The 20,685-nt window shown below is 40.8% G+C and overlaps 1 protein-coding gene across 1 annotated transcript in view; it reads left to right on the top strand.

The window, feature by feature from the left end:
• Nucleotides 1-20,394, top strand: part of trabd2b (TraB domain containing 2B) — an 83,716-nt gene extending 63,322 nt beyond the window's left edge. The window contains exons 5-7 of the mRNA XM_084921982.1: nt 16,757-16,853; nt 18,962-19,246; nt 19,532-20,394. Coding sequence (XP_084778108.1) covers nt 16,757-16,853; nt 18,962-19,246; nt 19,532-19,760 — 611 coding nt within the window. The 3' untranslated portion in view covers nt 19,761-20,394. The remainder of the gene's footprint in view (nt 1-16,756; nt 16,854-18,961; nt 19,247-19,531) is intronic.
• Nucleotides 20,395-20,685: the final 291 nt, after the last annotated feature.

Below are 20,685 nucleotides of genomic sequence, written 5' to 3'. Positions count from 1 at the left end.
TTCACTGCACACATACACCTTCCTGTAGCACAAGTGCCTTTATGGATAAAATGTACGCTTTTTTAACTGCAAAAAGAGTTTTTTTCCTCTATTGCTCTGCTCTCAGTTTTGAATTCTGCACACACATCTGCAAGTGCATGTTATAACATTTCATTTTCTTCACTTTCAGAAACAGGTTATTTATATAAATTCCAGCAGGCATAATTGAATTATCCCAGGCAATATAAAAGAAACTGACTGAGAGGTTTTACTGTCTCACTGTTGGGCCAAGACTTTATGATATCGGTGGTTGATAATGACACCTCCAAATAAATCATTCACAAAATACTCATACATTGTTTGATTCTTAAGCAATGACTGTACTGTAGACATTTAATACACTAATAACACTCATTAGTAGCCTGTTTTCAATGGCAATACATATTGATTATGATTAAAGCAGTGTCTTTTTGATTAAATTTGCCATTTACTGTAACTATAGTATGTATATATTTCCCCCAATGAAAACAAATCCACAAAGTTTTGCAAAGTTATCTTAAAATTTGGGGTAATTATATAAAAATTTCAAGTTAGCTATCTCAAAATTTTGATTTACTAACTCAAACTTCTAAGATAAGAACCCAAAACTGAGCAAATATCTCGACATTTTGAGTTATTAAGTCAAAATTTTGAGATAAGAACCCAAAATGTTTATTTTGACTGATGGATAGCAATATTCTGTTTTGTTTTGTTTTCCAGTAGCCAAAACAAGCTTCCAAACTGAAACAGCTCTAAACTAGGCTGGTTCTAGCTGTGTGCAGGGGGTAGTTCAGCATAGCTAAACAATACATCTTACCAGTCTAAAGAAAAATCATTTTGGGTTTTGGTTAGCTAGTGAAAAAAGTATTGATTCTAACATCTGAATTGGTTTGATAGCCTACAGTCCACAGTCTCCCACTCACATACTCATAAATGTTCCATTTTACCTGTTGTAGATACTTTTGAGACGTTAGATATGTGTACTAACTTCCTTCATTTTGTAGCCAGCGTCAAAGTGGACCTGAAGTTATTCCCACGTCAGCATTGGCTTCATTTTCCAGCTCTGGAGGTTTCCCTTTGGGAAATGTCAAACAGAGTTTTAGCTTAACTTAGTAACTATGTCTAAATGAACTGATCATGCTCTCTTCTTTCCCTCTGTCTCCTCACCGTCTCCCATCCTGCTCCTAAGCACCACTATGGTCACTGCTGTTCACTGTTACTATCAGTATTTTGTAACAGGGACCAATCACGGGCACCCACTGTAACATGACGTAGAGTTCTTTGTAAGGATCAGTAAAAGCATCAGAGTTTCCCCCATGGACAAAATGACACAGCAGCCCCAGATGAAAGCAATAAAGGGAAAGGCATACCCACAGACATGTCATACACACAGAATACTTGGTCTGTTGCTATTGCAAACAGATACAAACCTTAACTATTTTCCATCACTCACTCGGCAAAATGCACTCTCTGTCGCCTTCCTCTCAGTCACACACAAACTAAAAACATACACTTAAGCAGACTACATGCAGAGTTATCATTTGTGCTGAGGAGTGCTGTGAGAGCATGGCCGTGTGTTGTTCGAGCTCTGTGGTGTGCTTCAGCAGGTTTTCATTTGCCAGTTCCCTGGCAGCCGCTGCCCGTTCTTATTAAAAACATCCCATGGAATTTCCTGACGCTGCCACGGCCTAGACACCACTTCGCACACATACACACACTTACACGTATGTTTATGTTTGTGACACACAGTCCCATGATCTGCAGATATTTATCACCCAAACGAGCAGTTACTGTCAAAAGTCCACATGTAGTACTGTTTGTTTTGGAGTCTAAGCAACTTTGGATCTGTTTGCTGAAGTTGATTTTTATGCATATGCTCTGATGTGCAGACCTATAATAGCCCATTGTGCAGGCAGACTGGACCCATGTGTTTTGCAGTCACTTGTGGTGTTGTGGTGTTGTGGTGTCGAAGTGATGACTGAGGGAGAGAGCCTGCCTGGCGTGCATGTCATTTTGTCTCCGTGGCTCTTCCCATCTTAGTCCGTATCTGTTTTTCTCAGCCTCTTCCCCTCATCTGACTGTCTCTGCCTGCACACCAGTCTGTCTGTACAGCTCTCATTTCATCTTTCTCCCCAGCTCTCTGTTCTGCTTCTGTCGTTCTGGTCTGCACTGTCAGTCCTTTCCATCTGTTGCTCTTTTTCCTTTATTAAACCAACACCATTCCTTGATGCTGTCTATCTCCATCTTGCTTCATACTGTCTTTCCTTCCACATAGTGTGGATCTATTTTATGAAGTGACAGACATGCAATGCTTTGGATGTTGGGTGTGTATTTTCTCTTCTGTGGAGAAGACAGATAGAGACAGAAAGATATTAGAAGTGCTTCCTTGCTGACAGTTTGGGCCTAGCACACATTTAAATGTATTTTTAACGTCCGCGTGGTTTGTCCTTGAAGCCAACGTTGTGTTTTTTACAGGGGCATCTGGTGAATGAGCACAAGGATACTTATGCCTTTCCTCCTCAAAGCCAGATAACTTTAATCCCTAATACGATTCAAAACTGAACAAGGATCATTTTTCGTTTCGATCTCTTAACTGTTACCAGTTACAATAGCATTCAACTGCTGTAGGAACAGAGTAGGCTCTGTTGTTGTATCCATGTAAGGTTATGCCATCTTGTAAATTTTCAGGAATGTAACTCTGTGAGTTTGCGTGAAAACATCTTATGGTAACTCTTAACTGCACTGGCTGCATTTCTCATCGTAATTAAATCAGTATAGCTCATTAGCTTGTTCAAAGATTACACACTTCATTTGCAGCTGGAAGAACATCCCACTGCCTATTAAGAGCCAATGACTTTAATGCTACGTTTCATAAACACATGAATGCTTCTTTCTTTGATCTTTTGAGTGTTAAAATTGACCTAAATGCACACAACAGAAACTATGTAGCCCCAGGAATGCAAGAATATTAACGTCCCCATTTAGAGACTCATAATGCTGCAGGTTTTTCTATTTGGTGAATGACTATATTCACTGTTAGCTAAATAACAGATCTGATTAAAACATTACTGCAGAAAATTATTTTCTATGGCCTTTATGGTCACCAGATCTCGATCCCGATTAAAGACATGGAAGATTTTGGGCCACAAGACAGAAACATAGTGCCAGGCCTGTAATATCTATGCCAAATGAAATATAGGAATCATTAATAATGAGATGGAGATATAGTTAGAGAGGCAAGATTGGGAGGGTTTGGACATGTGCAAATGAGGGATATAGGCTATGCTGAATATGGGGCTGCCATGCAGGAGTTAAACTGGTGTGACAGAAGAGGACAGGGTGAGATGGAGGCAGATGATCTGCTCTGGTGACTCCTAAAGGGACCAACTGAAAGATGAAGAAGATTTTCCACTACTGACATTAAAACGCTAAATTAAAATGTACTTTTTGGTAGAATTGTGTTCTTGTCTGAGAGTTTTAGATACCTGTAGAAACATAGGTTTACACGTGTTGGTGCATCTCAAATGCCATTTTCTGTTTGCCACAGTGAATAACTTTGGGATTAGTGTCTTGCCTGAGCCAAGAACCAATCAGCTAAGTAAAGAGAAACGACAGCCTATCATTACTTTAAGAACTGAAAGTCAGTCAGTCTAGAAAATTGCTCACACTTCGAATGTGTCCCCAAGTGCAGTTGCAAAAACCTACAAACGCTACGATGAAACTGGCTCACATGAGGACCGCCCCAGTAAAGGAAGACCAAGAGTCACCTCTGCTGCAGAGGATTAATTCATCTGAGTCACACAGCACCTCAAATTAGAGCCCAGATAAATGTCAGGCAGAGTTCCAGTAACAGACACGTGGCTACATCAACTGTTCAGAGAAGACAAATCAGGTCAAATAGCTGCTAAGAAACCACTACTGAGGAAAAGCAACAAGCCGAAGAGAAGATTTGTTTGGGCCAAGAAACACAAGTAATGCACCAGTGGACCAGTGGGAATCTGTGCTTTGATGAGTCCAAATTTGAGATCTTTGGTTCCACCCACCGTGTCTGTGTGACACAGAAAAGGTCGTCTCTACATGCATGGTTCCTACCGTGAAAGAATGGACAAGGAGGAGTGATGTTGTGGGGGTGCTTTGCTGGTGACACTGTTGGGAATTTGTTCAAAATTAAATGCACACTGAACCAGCATGGCTACCACATCGCATCCTGCGGCGACATGCCATCCCATCCGATTTTCCTTTAGTTGGATCATCATTTATTTTTCAACAGGACAATGACCCCAAACACACCTCCAGGCTGTGCAAGGTCTATTTGACCAAGAAGGAGAATGATGGAGTGCTGCACCAGACGGCCTGATGTGATGTGATGCTTTGGTTTCTGCAAACACAAACAGATCCAACTCAGAAAGATACACTCACATTTACTCACATGCACTTTCTTTTATCTCTAAGCTTATGTGTCTGTGTGGTGTATGCCAGCAGCACACACATATGCACTCCTTTAGATCATAATTTATAGATTATCATTCTTTCTCTCTGTAATTTTAACTGATGGATGAAGAGGGGAAAAACAAACCAGTGTGAAAGGTGAAAGACGAACATCATAAAGACGTTTTTAAGCAGAGAATCCCACATCTTCCATTACATGTATGTACGATGAGATATCAGAGACTACAGCTTACAGAAACAAAAACAGTCAATAGCAGGGGGATTTTTACTTTCTTTGTGCCTTTGTTTTCTACATTTTCCACTACTTCCTTTTTTTTTTTTTTTAACTCTCTGTGCTTTTCTACTTTTTCCTCACCACACCCAGCTTCTCACTTTCTGCCCACCAGGAGAACTTTACAAACTTAAGTAGCAAGCATAGGCAGTCTAAATATTTGAAAGCAAGGAATGGCTTTTAAACACTCAACCACTGAGCTGAGTGAACCTTCCAGTCTCTCTAACATGGATGTGTGTCAAGCCCGCCACATGCAGCGGTCAGCCTCTGGATTTGATCCCTGAAACTTTCTTGATCTCCGTATTTGACCAGAATTTCAACCTTTAACAGTCCTGTCAACAGCTGTCACTCACAACACCTCGGGGTGTGTGTGTAGTGCAATAAGACAGACAGACGTCTTACTGCATGCATAGGAAATGAAGTCATTATGGAGATGAGGAATGGGTGAGAGCGGTGAGCTCCAGATTGCCTTTACTTCTCCTTCTAGAAACTCAGAGCTCCCTGAGAAGAGAGGTGGAATTTACACATCATGTAAAAGCCGTGGTCTGTTTTCAAGGAAATTATTCCTGAACACTGTGGGTAGCTGTTTCTGTAGCTCCGAACTGTTAATTCAAATTCTGCTATGTGATTTATAGAGGGATCCCGTTCCTGTTAAACGGTAGATGGGAATGCACAGTGAGGCCCAGGGATGCCGACCTTATTAAAATCTTTGTTGCATTACTCATATTTTGCTCAAGGAAATAGTCTTAGTACAAAAAGTGGAAAAAGGGACTTTCCCCTAAAACACAAACAGGTGCACACATATACATTATATGAGCACAACTTGCAGGGAGAATGCAAAAACACACAGGTTCACGCACAAGCAGATCGCACTGCTAGTGTGTGTACTTATGCCCATGATGCCTGCATGCAGAAAGAAAAGCACTGAAGCATGAGCTGCATTCTCCTGGGAAAAATGTCAGCATCCTCATAACATCTAAACGACCTTGACAGATTTAGAGTTCCTTAAAATCAAATCCTCCACCAATGAAAAACAAAAGCAAAGCAAGCTTTCTGTTTAGTCTATCTCCTCTTTAAGATCATATTCTTATGTACCTGTGGAGCACTTCCAGTGTCCTTCAGTCCAGTAGACTTCACATACTTTATTACAATATTGAAGTTATTCCTTAGAGTCATGGTGGCCCAGCACCTTACATATTTTCCTTTAATTTGTCACCTATTTAACACCTACACACATTTACAAACATGTGAAGATGAGAGTAACATTTTCCACATTATCTCTGTCTGCGCTTGCCCTCATATTTCCAAACAAACCAAAAGTGGAACACACCCTTGTCAGCTAATATGCTTTTTCTTTCTCATCCATTCACTGGGTATGTCTCCTGGATGTTCGCTTTTCTTCTCTTTTTAACTCATCTTCCAATTTCTTGATCACCCATTTGTTTAAATTGCTCTGAGGGAACTGCTTGTGTTTGTTTGGACCATAATGTAGCAACTATGCCCACCAGGCATTCTGCTTGGGCTGAGGGCGTACGTCAATCCCTCTCTCCCTCTGATCGTCCTCTCTATCCTCCACCCTCTCCTCCTTCTTTTCCATCTCCCCTCAAACCACTTGCTAATTATCTATTTCTATTCTCCTTCTCTTGTTTTCTCTCTTCCTTTGTGCTCCTTTTGTGCAATTTTCATATGAGGTGGTCTGCTTGTAAGCCATGTGGGATTTTTTTAACCACTAGTGCATATCAGTTGATGCATTGTTTACACAAAGTAATTGCAAACACATTTGTTTGTGCAAAAACTGAAAAAATAACATAATTCTCTTCCTGTGCGTTTTCTGCATTCTTGAAACAATGTCAAATTCCTAACTGCTCAGTGTTTCCATTTTCCTTGCTTTTCCTGCTTTGCTACTAGTGTCTCTTTCCTCTGACTGATGTGCAAAAGCATATAGAAAGAAAGGATGGAGAATCACGTATAAAGCGAGGCTCGGTGAGGTTTAACTTGGAAGGAAAAATAGGGAAAGGTCTGAAAGAGAGAGAAGGATGTGTGCAGACCAAGTGTTGACATGGTTTAAATTGAGCGTGAATGCCTAGACATGCTGCAATACCTCTTTTTTCTTTTCAAAACACACTAATGCATCCTGCCCAAAAAAACTTGCATGCAGGGAAAAAAGAGAATAACTGACTGTAAAACAAATGCAAGATGGAAGCTAAGAAGCTTAAGAAGCCTGGACATGGCAGATAAAGAGACAGGCATATGTACAGAGGCAGATGTGGCAAACATAGAAAGGTGAATGTGCAAGTGGAGTAAATTAAGTCATTGCTACTGTAAGTGGAAATCAGGATGGGATGGTTATTAAATAAAGGAGTTGCTGGTTTATTAACTCTGCTCTCTGGAGCCACGGGAGGGGAAACACCCTGTAAGAGGGTGTATACACAGCAAAAACTTGCTCCTACTTAAAACAAAATATTTATTAAGTAAATAAAATATTTGAAAAACACATATCTGCTGTTGGAGAAATGACAGCAGGTGGTTGGCTGATATATGGTAGTGGCTGCAGTTGGGCTGAAGCCACATTCCCACAAGCTATTCTTTTTATGTCGTAGGCAGAGCAACTTGTCTACTGGAAGATTAAATACGACCCATATGGAAAATAATTTCAAAGAATATTTAGTAAATCTTTATGTTTGTAGATGTATTTTGTGTATTTTTAAATCTTTAAACAAAATTCCTGCCACGACTTATGTATGAAAGTGGCATTTTGTTCATGCATAAGAAAAGTCATAAGAAACAAGTATTCAATATTTTTCCAAGTAAACATTATGTTGTATGAGTACAATGAGAAGGGTAAATAATATGGATTATAATATGGATATTTTCCTTTGAGTGCAATGAAGCCAATGATAAAAACAGAAGCTGTGTTCCACTTCCATGTTAATATTAATGATAAACATTTTTAAAGTATGACTTTACACTGAGACCGTACACTGAGAAAAATCTACAAAGTGATGAAGATGTAAGCAGCTTGGCTGGGTGAACTACAGCAGCACAAAGCCATAATGGATGCCACCTATCAGCTAAGAAACTGAGATGCCACAAACTGATAATATTATGTATGTATGTGTATGTAGACAGCTCACCAGTAGCGAGACAGTAGAAAACTGTAAAAACATGTCCTGTTCTGATGAATCTGCTGCAACGTTCAGATGGTAGGGTCACTGCTTACTGCTTCCAGCATGATAACATGTCACAAAGTTCAAATCATCTCAAACTGGTTTCTTACATTTTACTGTAGTTTAATGTACATAAAATAACTTTCACAGTCCATCGTGTGTATGTGTGGCAACAGGAGATTCACGTCACAGATCTGTTGACGACAAATCCGCAGCAACTTTGCGTCATAATGGACTAAAAATCTTTGAGGAATGTTTCCAGTGCCACATTGATTTTAAACCACGAATGAATGCAAAACGTTGTCCAGCCCAATATGTTAGGCATCGTGTTTAGGCATCAAATATCCTTTGATTAAGGAGAATATTTTTATCTTCTGTCATGAGGACATGTTTACTTTCCATTACCAATTTTCTAACCAAAGCCACAATCTTTTCTCAATATTATCCAAGAGTTCTGATTGCTTGAACATAACCATAAAAATTTTAATTACGGAAAAGAAGGAAATGTTCTTGGATGTGTATCTTCAAACAATGTGCAGATGGGGGCGAGACAGCTAAAGACACTGGAAAAAAGAAAAACATTGCTTTCTCTTTTTTACATTTCTTTTAAGGTCTTTCCGTAAAAAATTGAAAAGTAAACATTAATAGCGAGCATTACACTGCAATGATTAGGGTGTCACTAAGTACTGTAACTTTAAAACAGAGTGGCATGTTTACAGTGAGCTACCTGTGCGGTCAGCCCACGAGCACTGCAAGCAGCAGGGGAGCAATTAGGAGTCAGCTGACCTCTTATTACATTTAAGCTAATTGAGCTGTTTGTTAAGACTGCTCTGTGCTTCAGAAGCACCACACTGTTTACTGTCTGAATACTCCACAAACAAACACACTAGCTCAGCCTCCCACACGCACCTCCATCTGCTTGGAAAGAGCTATTATTTCTCTACCCAGTCACTCACCCCCACACAGGCACGAACCACAAACCTACAATGAAACAAACAATGCACATGCCACTGTTGTCAGATGAAAAGCTTGTGAATTAACATTTTCCAAAAGAATGGATTTGTAAGAACTTGGAAAAACGTTTTGTTTGTTCAACAAACGGAGCCAATTCATGAAGAAATGTGCAGTCCCTCACTTGAAAGTTACCAACATTTCATAAGTGTTGGTTCTCATTGTGAGAAATATTGCTTGCTTGTGTGTGTGTGTGTGTGTGTGTGTGTGTGTGTGTGTGTGCATTCAGTAGGCTGTTTAAGCAGTGGATGCATGTTTAGCATCCAAACCAATTCTCCCTCCTCAGAAAACTGAATGGCAGTTTTACAGCAAGTGTAAAAATTGAACCCATATGGTTGTTTGTTATGTCATCATCCAAACAAAGTTACGCATAAATATACACGACTTTGACTTTCCCCATCACCCTCCTCCCCCTCCCTTTCTCCCTCCTCCCCACACCTGAAATTCACTGAGGAGATGATGGAGCGAGTCAATGCTGGGCTCAGATCTACCCCCCGGCCCAATCCCTTTTTGTCCCCCATAAACCCCCCACCAGAGCAGCCAAAGGTTCGCCATCGAGCCCCACCCTCAACAGAGCAATCGAGGTCACATTGCCCAGCCTCGCCCCCCTTAGTTCCTCCTTACCACCTTCATGCTCTGTCTCCGCAGTCTGATGTGTGATGTGTGGAGGGTCCGGGCTGCGTGGATTATGGCAGTGGTGACTTTTCCCAGAAGAAGCTGGGACCCTGTTTACTAGAAGGTTTTAAAATCTCTGTACTTTTAGGTGACAGAAGGAGACATGTGGCCTGGTCAAAACACAGAGAGCTGCACTCTAAAAGATCTTTAAACATAGTAAACATACCTTGTGTGCCACAGACTGCTCCCAAACACGAGGGGACAAGTAATGCCTCTAAAACACTTAAGTTGGCTTTATTAAACGTTAGATCTTTAGCTGGGAAAACATTTTTAATTAATGATTTAATCACTGAGCACAGCCTTGATTTTATGTTTTTAACTGAAACTTGGTTGGACCAAATTAATAGTGGAGCTGTTCTCATCGAGACGACCCCTCCTAACTACAGTTTTATCAGTGAGGCCAGGGTGAGCAGGAGAGGAGGAGGGGTTGCTGTCTTATTTAATGAATCATTTCAATGTAAGCAGCTATCTCCTGGAAGTTTTCAGTCTTTTGAATATGTGGCTTTACAGCTGAAGGCCCCATCCAAAGTTGTGTTTCTTAGTGTTTACAGGCCTCCCAAATACTGCACAGACTTTTTTAATGACCTCAGTGAACTGCTCTCTGTGATCTGTGTTGATTTCGACTGTGTAATTATTGTTGGGGATTTTAACATCCACGTGGACAACCCTCAGGACAAAGGGACTAAAGACCTGAGTAACACTCTGGGCAACTTTGGGCTGACTCAGCATGTAACAGAGGCCACACATAATAGAGGACACACTCTTGACCTACTGATCTCCAAGGGCCTGAGCATTTCAAACATTACTGTGTCTGATGTGGGCCTGTCTGATCATTACTGTGTTTTCTTTGAAAGTAAAATCTCAGCCCACACAAATATATCAACAGCAGTGATCACAAAACGGTGTATAACTGAACACAGTAGTGAGATCTTTAACCAGGTCTTCCCATTAACACCTGACCTGTCCAGAGGTTCAGTCAATGAGCTCGTCAATAGCTTCAATGCTAAAATGTTAAATGTAATGGACACTATTGCTCCCATTAAGGTGAAGGTTATCTCTGGAAGGAAGAAGTCTCCATGGAGAAACTCCACACTAGTGAAAAATGAAAAAAGAGAGTGTAGGAAAGCTGAGCGCAGATGGAGAAAAACAAACCTCCAGGTTCATTATGACATCTATAAAGAGAAACTTCACAATTATAATTTACAACTGAGGAGTGCAAGGAGGTCCTACTTCTCTGACATCATCACCAAAAACAGCCATAATGCTCGGGTCTTATTTTCTACAGTTGACAGGCTAACAAACCCTCCTGTGCCAGTGGCAGCTGAACTTCATTCAACCATGGCCTGCAATGACTTTGCCAAATTCTTCACAGAAAAAATCCAAAAGATTAGACAAGCAATTGGTACATCAACAGCTGATCCAGAATATGTACTGTGTCCACCGAAAAACTGTTTAAACACCATGAAACAGTTTCACCCTGTTAACAGCAAAGACCTGGAGGACATCTTAGGTCAACTGAACTCCTCCTCTTGCTGTTTAGATGTCCTGCCAACAAGTTTCTTCAAAAAGGTCTCAAAGACTTTAGAGTCAGACCTGTTACAGATCGTCAACTTTTCTTTAATGTCAGGTGTGTTTCCGGAACCACTAAAAACTGCTGTAATTAAACCTATACTGAAAAAGGACAATCTTGACAAGACACAAATGAACAACTACAGGCCGATCTCAAATCTCCCATTTTTAAGTAAGATCATTGAAAAAGCAGTTTCTCAACAGCTCAATTACTTTTTAAAACAGAATAACTGCTATGATGCCTTCCAGTCAGGTTTTAGACAGAACCACAGCCCTGAAACGGCTCTGACCAAAGTGTTCAATGACATATGTCTAAACACAGACAGTGGAAAAATGTCAGTCTTAGTTTTACTGGATCTCAGTGCAGCATTTGATACAGTTGACCACAACATATTACTCAAACGACTGGAGAACTGGGCAGGTCTTTCAGGAACTGTACTAAACTGGTTCAAAACATACTTAGAAAACAGGAAATACTTTGTATCAATAGGTAACTTCACATCTGAGCAGACAAGTATCACATGTGGAGTTCCCCAAGGTTCCATCTTGGGACCCCTTCTGTTTAACATTTACATGCTCCCACTGGCACAGATTATAAAGAACAACAAAATAAACTATCACAGCTATGCAGATGACACACAAATATATATCACAATGTCACCAGGAGACCGAGGCCCTGTACAGGCTCTTGGTAAATGCATTGAGGAAATTAATGACTGGTTGTGCCACAATTTTCTCCAGCTAAACAAAAACAAAACTGAAGTAATAGTCTTTGGCGCCAAAGAAAAACAATTACAGGTCACCAGAGAACTTCAATCTATACACCTAAAAACCACAAACCAGGCGAGAAATTTGGGTGTAGTGATGGATGCAGACCTAAACTTAGAAAAACACATTAAGACAATAACAAAATCAGCTTACTATCACCTCAAGAATATATCAAGGATAAAAGATCTGATGTCTCAACAGGACCTGGAAAAACTAGTCCATGCATTCATGTTTAGCAGGCTGGATTACTGTAACAGCATCTTTACAGGTCTACCTAAAAAATCAGTCAGACAACTACAGCTCATTCAGAACTCTGCTGCTCGAGTCCTCACTAAGACCAAAAAAGTGGACCACATCAGTCCAGCTCTGAGGTCTTTACACTGGCTGCCTGTCCGTCAGAGGATAGACTTTAAAGTTCTGATGCTGGTCTATAAAGCTCTGAATGGTTTAGGACCAAAATACATCAGTGACCTCCTGACCCAGTATGAACCTTCCAGGTCCCTCAGGTCATCTGGATCCGGTCTTTTATCAGTTCCCAGAGTCAGAACCAGACACGGAGAAGCTGCATTCAGCTTTTATGCTCCATATATCTGGAACAAACTCCCAGAAAGCCTCAGATCAGCTGAAACACTCAGTTTATTTAAATCCAGGTTGAAGACTCACCTGTTATCAGCTGCATTTGAATAAAGCACCAAATCCACACTTTTAAGCTTAAATTTCAAAACGTACATTTTAACTACTGATTTTATCTATTGTTCTGATTTTATCTGTTTTGATTTTATATACTGTTTTGTTTGTTTGTTTGTTAATTAGTTAGTTTGTTTGTCTGCTTGTTTTAATCAATTTTAAATCATGCTTTTTATTTGTTTTTGTTTCTAATGTCTCTGTAAAGCACTTTGAATCACCTTGTTGTTGAATTGTGCTATACAAATAAACTTGCCTTGCCTTGCCTTGCCTTGCCTTTGTCGAGGTGTGTTATGAATGATGGCAGAGTAGAGGAAATCAAGCCAACACACGAAACAGTCAGCTTGACCTCACACCCAGCAAACACACGGCACATGCTCTTCTTTGCCCCGAGCCCACTGAATTTAATGAAATAGCTGCTTGACACAGACATGAAGGAGGTTAAATCTGTCAGCATGCAGTCACTGAACGAGCTGACTTTGGCCCGAAGATCTTGTTTGAAGGAAAGGGTGAAAAGAGAAAGAAGAATGCTGTTCTTTTCAATTCAATTCAGTTTTATTTATATAGCACCAAATCACAACAGCGGTTGCCTCAAGGCGTTTTATACTGTGAGGTAAATACCCTACAATAATACAGAGAAAACCCCAACAATAAAATGGCAACAGTGGGAAAGAAAAACTCCCTTTTAACAGGAAGAAACCTCCAGCAGAACAAAGCTCAGGGAGCAGTGGCCATCTGCCGGTTTTATCTGTTTATCTCTGCGGTTTTAAAGAAGGCCCAACAGCGTCTCCACTTTCTGAGAATCCTCAGAAAAATGGACCTGAAGAAGGAGCTGCTGACCGTCTTCTACCGCTGCTCCATTGAAAGTGTGCTGACATATTGCATCGGTGTGTGGTTCTCCAGCTGCACCACAGCACAGAGAAAGGCACTCCAGAGGGTCATCAATATGGCCCAAAAAATCATTGGACATCCTCTTCCCTCCCTGAAGGACCTGTACAGCACTCGCTGTCTCGAGAGGGCACGCAGCATCCTACGGGACGGTACACACCCAGGACACGGGGTGTTTAAGCTGCTGCCATCTGGCAGGAGGTTCAGGCTGCTGAGGTCCCGAACAAACAGACTCAAGGACAGCTTTTACAACAGGGCAATAGCCCTGATCAATGCAAATAGCTGACCTGACTGGCTACCTACCTGGACTTTTTTTGGGGGGGTTAACAACGGTAAAAACAGTAATAATAATAACATTTATATTTATAACAAGGTGCAATAATAATTAATGTGCAATAATAACAGTGTGCAATACAAATACACTTATTCTTCTTTTTTATTACTAAGTTATTATACTGTGTTGTGTTGTTTGTATTGTTTGTGTTGCGTTGTGATGTGTCGTATCGTGTCGTGTTGTGTTATATGTAGTGCCGACGTAGGACAGTTTTCCAATTTCATTGTACTATTGTACTGTGTATGACTGTGCAATGACAATAAAGAGTTATCTTATCTTATCTTACATAACCAAATAACAATACAGTTGGCCTTTGTAAGTGTAGAAATATTCCCAATTGTCAGTATAATTATCCTTTGACCTAATGGTGGTGCAAAAGTACTGTGCACAAGTCATGTGCCATCCCTCATTTCTTTATACCGGTATGTTGCTGACAAAAGAGGAAACGTGTGTAGTTTATTGAAACGTGTAGATAAATGGTAAATGGCCTGTATTTGTATAGCGCTTTACTAGTCCCTAAGGACCCCAAAGCACTTTACACTACATCCAGTCATCCACCCATTCACACACACATTCACACACTGGTGATGGCAAGCTACATTGTAGCCACAACCACCCTGGGGCGCACTGACAGAGGCGTGATAGATGGTATTATATGGTTGATCAAAATCCGACAGTTTTTTTTCTCCGTTGGTTTTTCCATCCATTTGGCAAGATCCCAAACACACTTGATGAAATCCAGCCCATTGACAGAGTCTCCACTATGTTTTACAGATGACTGTGAACACTCACTGTTGTGCCACTTTCCTGACCTGCTCTGTACATATTCACAACGGTTTGAACCAAAGATTTCAAATCAAGATTCAACACTCGTTAAGACCCATTGCCACTAATTTATGTAACCGGTTTCTGCTTCTGTTTCCCCATTACACTGACATTTGTGGCAAGTGGAATAATGCTACATAAACACTGTTACATTTACAGTCCAGTTTTTGTGTAATTTCACACACTTCAGCTATTTGTCCCTGTTTCCTGTCAGAGCTTTGCTGGATTTTTTCCCCCCGTATTTCTTAAGGACACGACTTTCACTGTTTATTTGCTGTAGATCCTTTGCAGTCCTGCCACTTCTTCTTTTGGCTCCCACGTGTCTAGCCTTGCCAGTTTTTGAATTGCTTGTGCAAAAATAAGATTCTAGGTTTGTCAAACTGTGCGATCTTTTGTATTTTTTATAGACAAAATTGAAAAAGGTTACATGTAGACGCTATCTCTTGGTCCATCTCTTAATTCAGTTGCCTTTTTTATGCTTGAATGATTCACAGGTCACTGTTAAATTACTTACCAAATATGAAAATATTCCCTTAAAAATGGTTGGGCACAATGACTGGATTGAAAAAAAGAACGAAAAAGAAACAATGTCCAAAGAAAAACTTTGAAATAGCTTTAGAAAGCCTGGATATGTATTGCTCAAGAATACTTGGAAAAAACCCAATGAAGTTTGGCTCCTTGGAAGCAAAATATAAATGAATAAGCGGTGGCACAAGACTTTTTCACAGTAGTAGTTGTCAAAGTTGAAGGACATGAACTGACTCAACAAATACTTAAATAGTACTGTACTGTACCTTTGACTTCACAACAAAATCATACGTTTTCTTCCATAAAACCTTTAAGCCTATGAACATGAGAAAATGTCATCACTTCTTATGGCAATATGTAAGTATAATAAAAGAAGAACACAAGCACACACAAGCACACATACACTCACCGTCACCCAGACAAAAAACTCACACTCGGCCCTCTGTGTAATCCCATCTGATCTCACCGACGCTCTGTTGTTAGAAGCCTCCTCTCACTCCACGGCCTATCCCAGCACTGCCTTTGAACTCAGCTGCCAAGAAAGTGTAACACCGCGTGCCTCTTTCTTTGACTTTCAGGAATGATCAGGAACATTATAATGATAAAATTGGCAGGGGGTGAGGAGCTGAGTGGGAGCAGAAGGCCTCGACGGAAAGCAAGAAAGAGGCTCGAATATTGTCAGCGTGTTGTTAATAAGCGAGCTGAGGTGTGCGAGTGTGTAAAATTCCTGCGCGTGTGTGGGTATGTGTATACGTCTGCGCACAAATATGAATTCCTCTCTTAGGGAGTGCGTGTTGGTGAGGGTGATGTCAGGCTACATTATGACTTATTGCTGGGTTGACTGACATGCAGGATTATCGGCTGATGGGATAAATTAAAAGAAAAAAAAAAGCTTTCATCAGCATGCGGCTGGGGCCTGAATGTTTGATGTTAGACTGAAGGAGTCATATGCAAGGTGATGGAAAGTGAGAGAGGGCTGGAAGGGAGGCAAGAGGTTGAGTGCCCGATAGATAGACCAAGTTTTCATTTGAACAATCCCTGTTATCTTGCAGATTCTTCACTTCACTCTATGTCTGAGTTGTCACTGTCACCAAAATCCATTAGTGTCTCTAAAACTTGGCTGAGAAAAGATCATATTTAATGAGGCAGTCCACAAGAAAATGCACGAAATTTAGACTGACACGGTTTCTCTAGTATTTGTCGGACAAATATGGACATTAAAACGTATAGAAGCACTTTTAGGTTTGCTTACATTTCTTGACCAAAGCTATAGTTGCCTGTGTTAGGAAGATATAGTCTGTTACAGTTGTTAGATAATAAGAGTTCAGATAGTGGGCCACACAAACATGTTATTGGTATGTTCAGCACCACAATGAAAACAAAGCTAAAATTTATGGAAGTTTTGTTCACTATATAATAATTGAGTGCTTTCAACGTAAGTAAATATCCATGAAACATAATCCAGGCTAGATTTACTCTTGAAGATAAATGCATGCGCTGCAAGAAGCTGATTTTGAGTCTTTTTTGACCTCTGTTTTTTGTTTTGTTTTGTTTTTTGTTCACTGCTAGGCCACTTTCTGGGGAACCATAGCGTGCTGGACATCCTGAGGCAGGAGGGCTATGAGATTGTCCACATGGACTCTGATCATCAAGAGCCAGCCACAGAGTGAGTAAGCAGACAAAAGTGCGCAGTAACAGATGACGGAGCATGTCATTTGATTAAATGACTGTGGTTACAAAGACAAAAACAAAAATAAGTTGCTGAAAAATAGAAAAAATAAGTGGTTGCTTGGATTACTCTTTAGAAAAACAGTTGTTTGACATTATGGAGTCTAAGTTCTTGATGACGACACATAAATTGCGCTAATAAATTGAGTTTTGGATGATTCCTGTTTTGACTGAGTAATCGGGCACTTTAGAGCTATTTAAAACTCTTTACATGTTAAAAGTATGACTTTTTCTAACCAGACAAGATATTTAATGGAAAAAAAAAAAAGAGAATGTGATTTTCTATGTGCATGAGATTGATAATGTTATGGCAGTGCAGACTGTGAAGCAGAACATTTGTGCACTCTTACTGTAGATTTTGGCAGGGATACAGATGCACATCCACATGTATCTGTATCGACCCCCCCCAACTTAGTCTGTCCACATCCGTCTAATTCTCTTGAGAGTTGTGGCATTTAACCTCAGCAGATTTATTGAAGTGCAGATACGGTCCAAATTGTGCTATGCAAGAATCCTTTGATACCTCATCATCTCCCTCACCTGCCTGCTTCTGCCCCCCCCTTTCTGGAGGCTGCCAAAGGCCACTTGCCAGAGTGGTGGTTCTGTCTGCTTTCACTGCAACATACAAACACATGCATGCATGTATGCAGGATAAATGTAGAGATGCTCAAAGAGAAAAATTGGCTGGGCTGCACACAGTCAAATTTACAACTATGCAACACATACATGACTCAGACAGAGTCTTGGCTTCGCTCCTGTGGCCTTCTACAACTCTTCTTCATGTCTGTTAGTGTTCAGGCCCAATCACTGGCACACAGCACCTCCACTCTCACCTAAGGGTTTGATCCATGGGCCTATAAAATAATAAGAGCAGTCGCTGGAATCGGGGTGAAAATGGAAAAACAAGGCATAACAAGAACAGTCTTTTTTCTAACAGTAAAAACAACTCATCCCTCCAGCTGGAGCTTTTCACAAACTTCTCACTGCAAATTACAGCTGTAAATGTAGCCTCCCTATCTCTCTCCATCCTGTTTCCAGGCTTGTGGGCTTCAGCCAGTGGTTCATGGTTTAAAAGCTGACAAGTGGACTGACTTACTGTGGTCACGAAACACTTGTGTCTACTGCGTGCACGCACACACAAACACACACACACACACATGACCACACACTAGCCTGCAAGCTGACACTTCTAGCTCCCCGATACAAGGTGATCTGACAGGCGAGGAAACACACCACAGGATGGCTGGATGAGAGGTGTTTATGAAAGCTGTTAGCCTCAGACCTGGAGTGTTTTGAACCCACTGGCACAATTATATGACTGACAGAGCAGCCCAGAGCCTGGTTTGGCTGTGCAGTAGCTTGACCGCAGGCCTGGAGCTATCATCGCACTGACCAAGCCATCAGGGCCTGGGTGAGACAAGGTTGTTGAAACTTGTGAAAACAGAAAGGCAAACCGACAAATTGACTGGTGAGACAAAACTAATTATAAGTATTTCAAAAGAAATCGTGACTAAAGCATGCGATTTCTACTGCTGTTTATTTCATTTGAAAGGTCTTGAGTGATGTGTAAAACATATTTTTGATGCTCTACTGAAACACAAAGTCACATGCGAGCCATATTGACAGGAAAAGAACAAGAGAGAAGAAAGTATGAGCAATGGCTGGAAGAAAGAGCAGCATGGCAAAAATATTTGAAGACAGGAGATTCTGGGTGGTCTTCTTGGTCAAATGTCAGCTCTGATGCACAATATATTGCCATGAGAGTTCCAACTTCCTCTTACGTTGTCTGCTGGGTCTTTCAACTTTTAAAGGACGCCCTTCTGGTGTTCATGTCCTTGACTGAAGTTACGGGGTGTAAGTGGAAAGCCATGGGGTGGTCAGAAACCACAAACAACACCACTGTCTGGTAGCACATTGGAAATCTTGCGAAACAGTACAGAAATACTAAAAGAAACTATTTTGATCTAATATTTGGGTAAAAGTCTTTCTGTGAGTATTAACAGAACTGAGTCCATCCCCTGTCTGTCCTGTCCTCCCTTGCTCCAGGGCAGCAGGTCCAGACCTCCTTGCAGCACCAGAGTTCAGCAAGGAGAATACAGACACTAGCACAGGATCTCCCATTAGCTGGCCAACCAGTCCAGAGATGGAGCTGGAGCTTGAGGACCCAGAACCTATGCCTGGCCTTGGAGGGGAGGAGCTGCCTCACATGCTGCTCCCTGACAGCTTGAGCCAGCTAGAGGAGTTTGGACGCCATAAACGGCCACGCAAAGCTCACCGTGGCCACGGGAGACCCCGTCTCTTCAGTGACCTGTGGGTTCGCATTGGGGATGGGTGAGATATTTATTATGATTAGTTTGGCTGTAGCTGAGTTGTACCTCTTTAAACAAAACATAATAATCTTTTAACAATTGAATGTCTGTAAGGACTGTACTGGCTTGATGAAGATTATTAATAAACTCTGGATGTCCCTAAGTAAAAGACCACAATGAGATTGGCTGCTGAATATGTACTGGAAATGTTCTGCATGTGATTGTTCGGAGATCATGTAAGACTCAGTTCTTTTCCAGTTTAGCTAAATTCCTCATAACCTAATTCCCCCCCCCCTCCTTTCTTCAGCACTACCCCACCACCAAACGTGAGGATAATCAATGGCTATGTGACAGTGGAGCCTCCGCTGACCTATCAAAAGCATCGCAGGCGGATGGAGATCTACGAGATAGATCGAGAACCCAGTTCGCCTTCCTCCACTTCACCAAGCCCCAGCTCAGCCCAGCTAGCTCACAGCAAAGTCACGCTGTCTTGTGCTTTAGCGTGGCTTTTATCACACATATTGTTCACCTCCTGACCAAAAGAAAGTGTTACCTCATGAGAAACATTGGACAATACTTCATCCACACCAGAGCAGTGGAGCGTACCTGATAAAGCCAAACAAGGAGTGATTGTCAGGGAGAAACATCTCAGTCAGGATAAGACGTCTTAACGTGGGACGATCCGTTCTCCACCATAGAGCGAGATCGGCTTCAGGCTGCTGAAACGCCAATGTCTTTAAAAACTTGCCAAGTCTCATAATGTGTGGAATAAGCTCCGTGCTGCGTAAGAAGCAAAACGCGGACTATGTTGAACTGCAGTGGGGTCAAGTCCAAACCTCCTGAAAGTATTGAGATAGAATAACAAACACGTAGCACAATGAAGAATTGTAAATTTAAAGAGCTGGAGTCTTGTACCTATAAAAACTGTAATATTATGTAGAAAAATAAGACTGACTTCAATAATGAGAATAGGTCATACTAACAGTTATAACTCTGTGAAAAGAAATGAGTTGAATAAACAAGGTACTGTGTGAGGCATTTACCTTCACACAGAGAAGCACTCAGATGCCACTTTGTAAATTGTGCATTTTGTTCATAAAGAAATATTGTATATTTATTATTTCTGGAAGAAAGAGTATATTTTCTTGCTTTTTGAAATAAAACGTAAATAAATACAGTCTGTAAACTAATCGAGTGCATCAAGCGGTCTTTCTTTCAGCAGACATAAACTGTGTGTTTAAGAATACGTTTATAACATCACCATCTGTTCTTTATTTAAAGTGTGAAATTATGGATATTTTTTTTCATAATCTAATGAAGCATATACTTCGGAATTGTCAAAAACATTCAAATATGACTATTATCTGTAAAAATGAATAGAAACTATAGTGGAACTACACGTTTTTAACTAGGGAAACAAGCAACATGTGAGTTGAGTCTGCCACCTGCTGGCTAATACAA

The sequence above is a fragment of the Perissodus microlepis genome, chromosome 23, assembly GCF_051167445.1.
Source record: "Perissodus microlepis isolate ML-2025 ecotype Zambia chromosome 23, ASM5116744v1, whole genome shotgun sequence".
Classification (NCBI taxonomy): Eukaryota; Metazoa; Chordata; class Actinopteri; order Cichliformes; family Cichlidae; genus Perissodus; species Perissodus microlepis.
The sequence above is the reverse complement of the archived record's forward strand: the minus strand, read 5'-3'. Positions and strand labels throughout refer to the sequence as shown.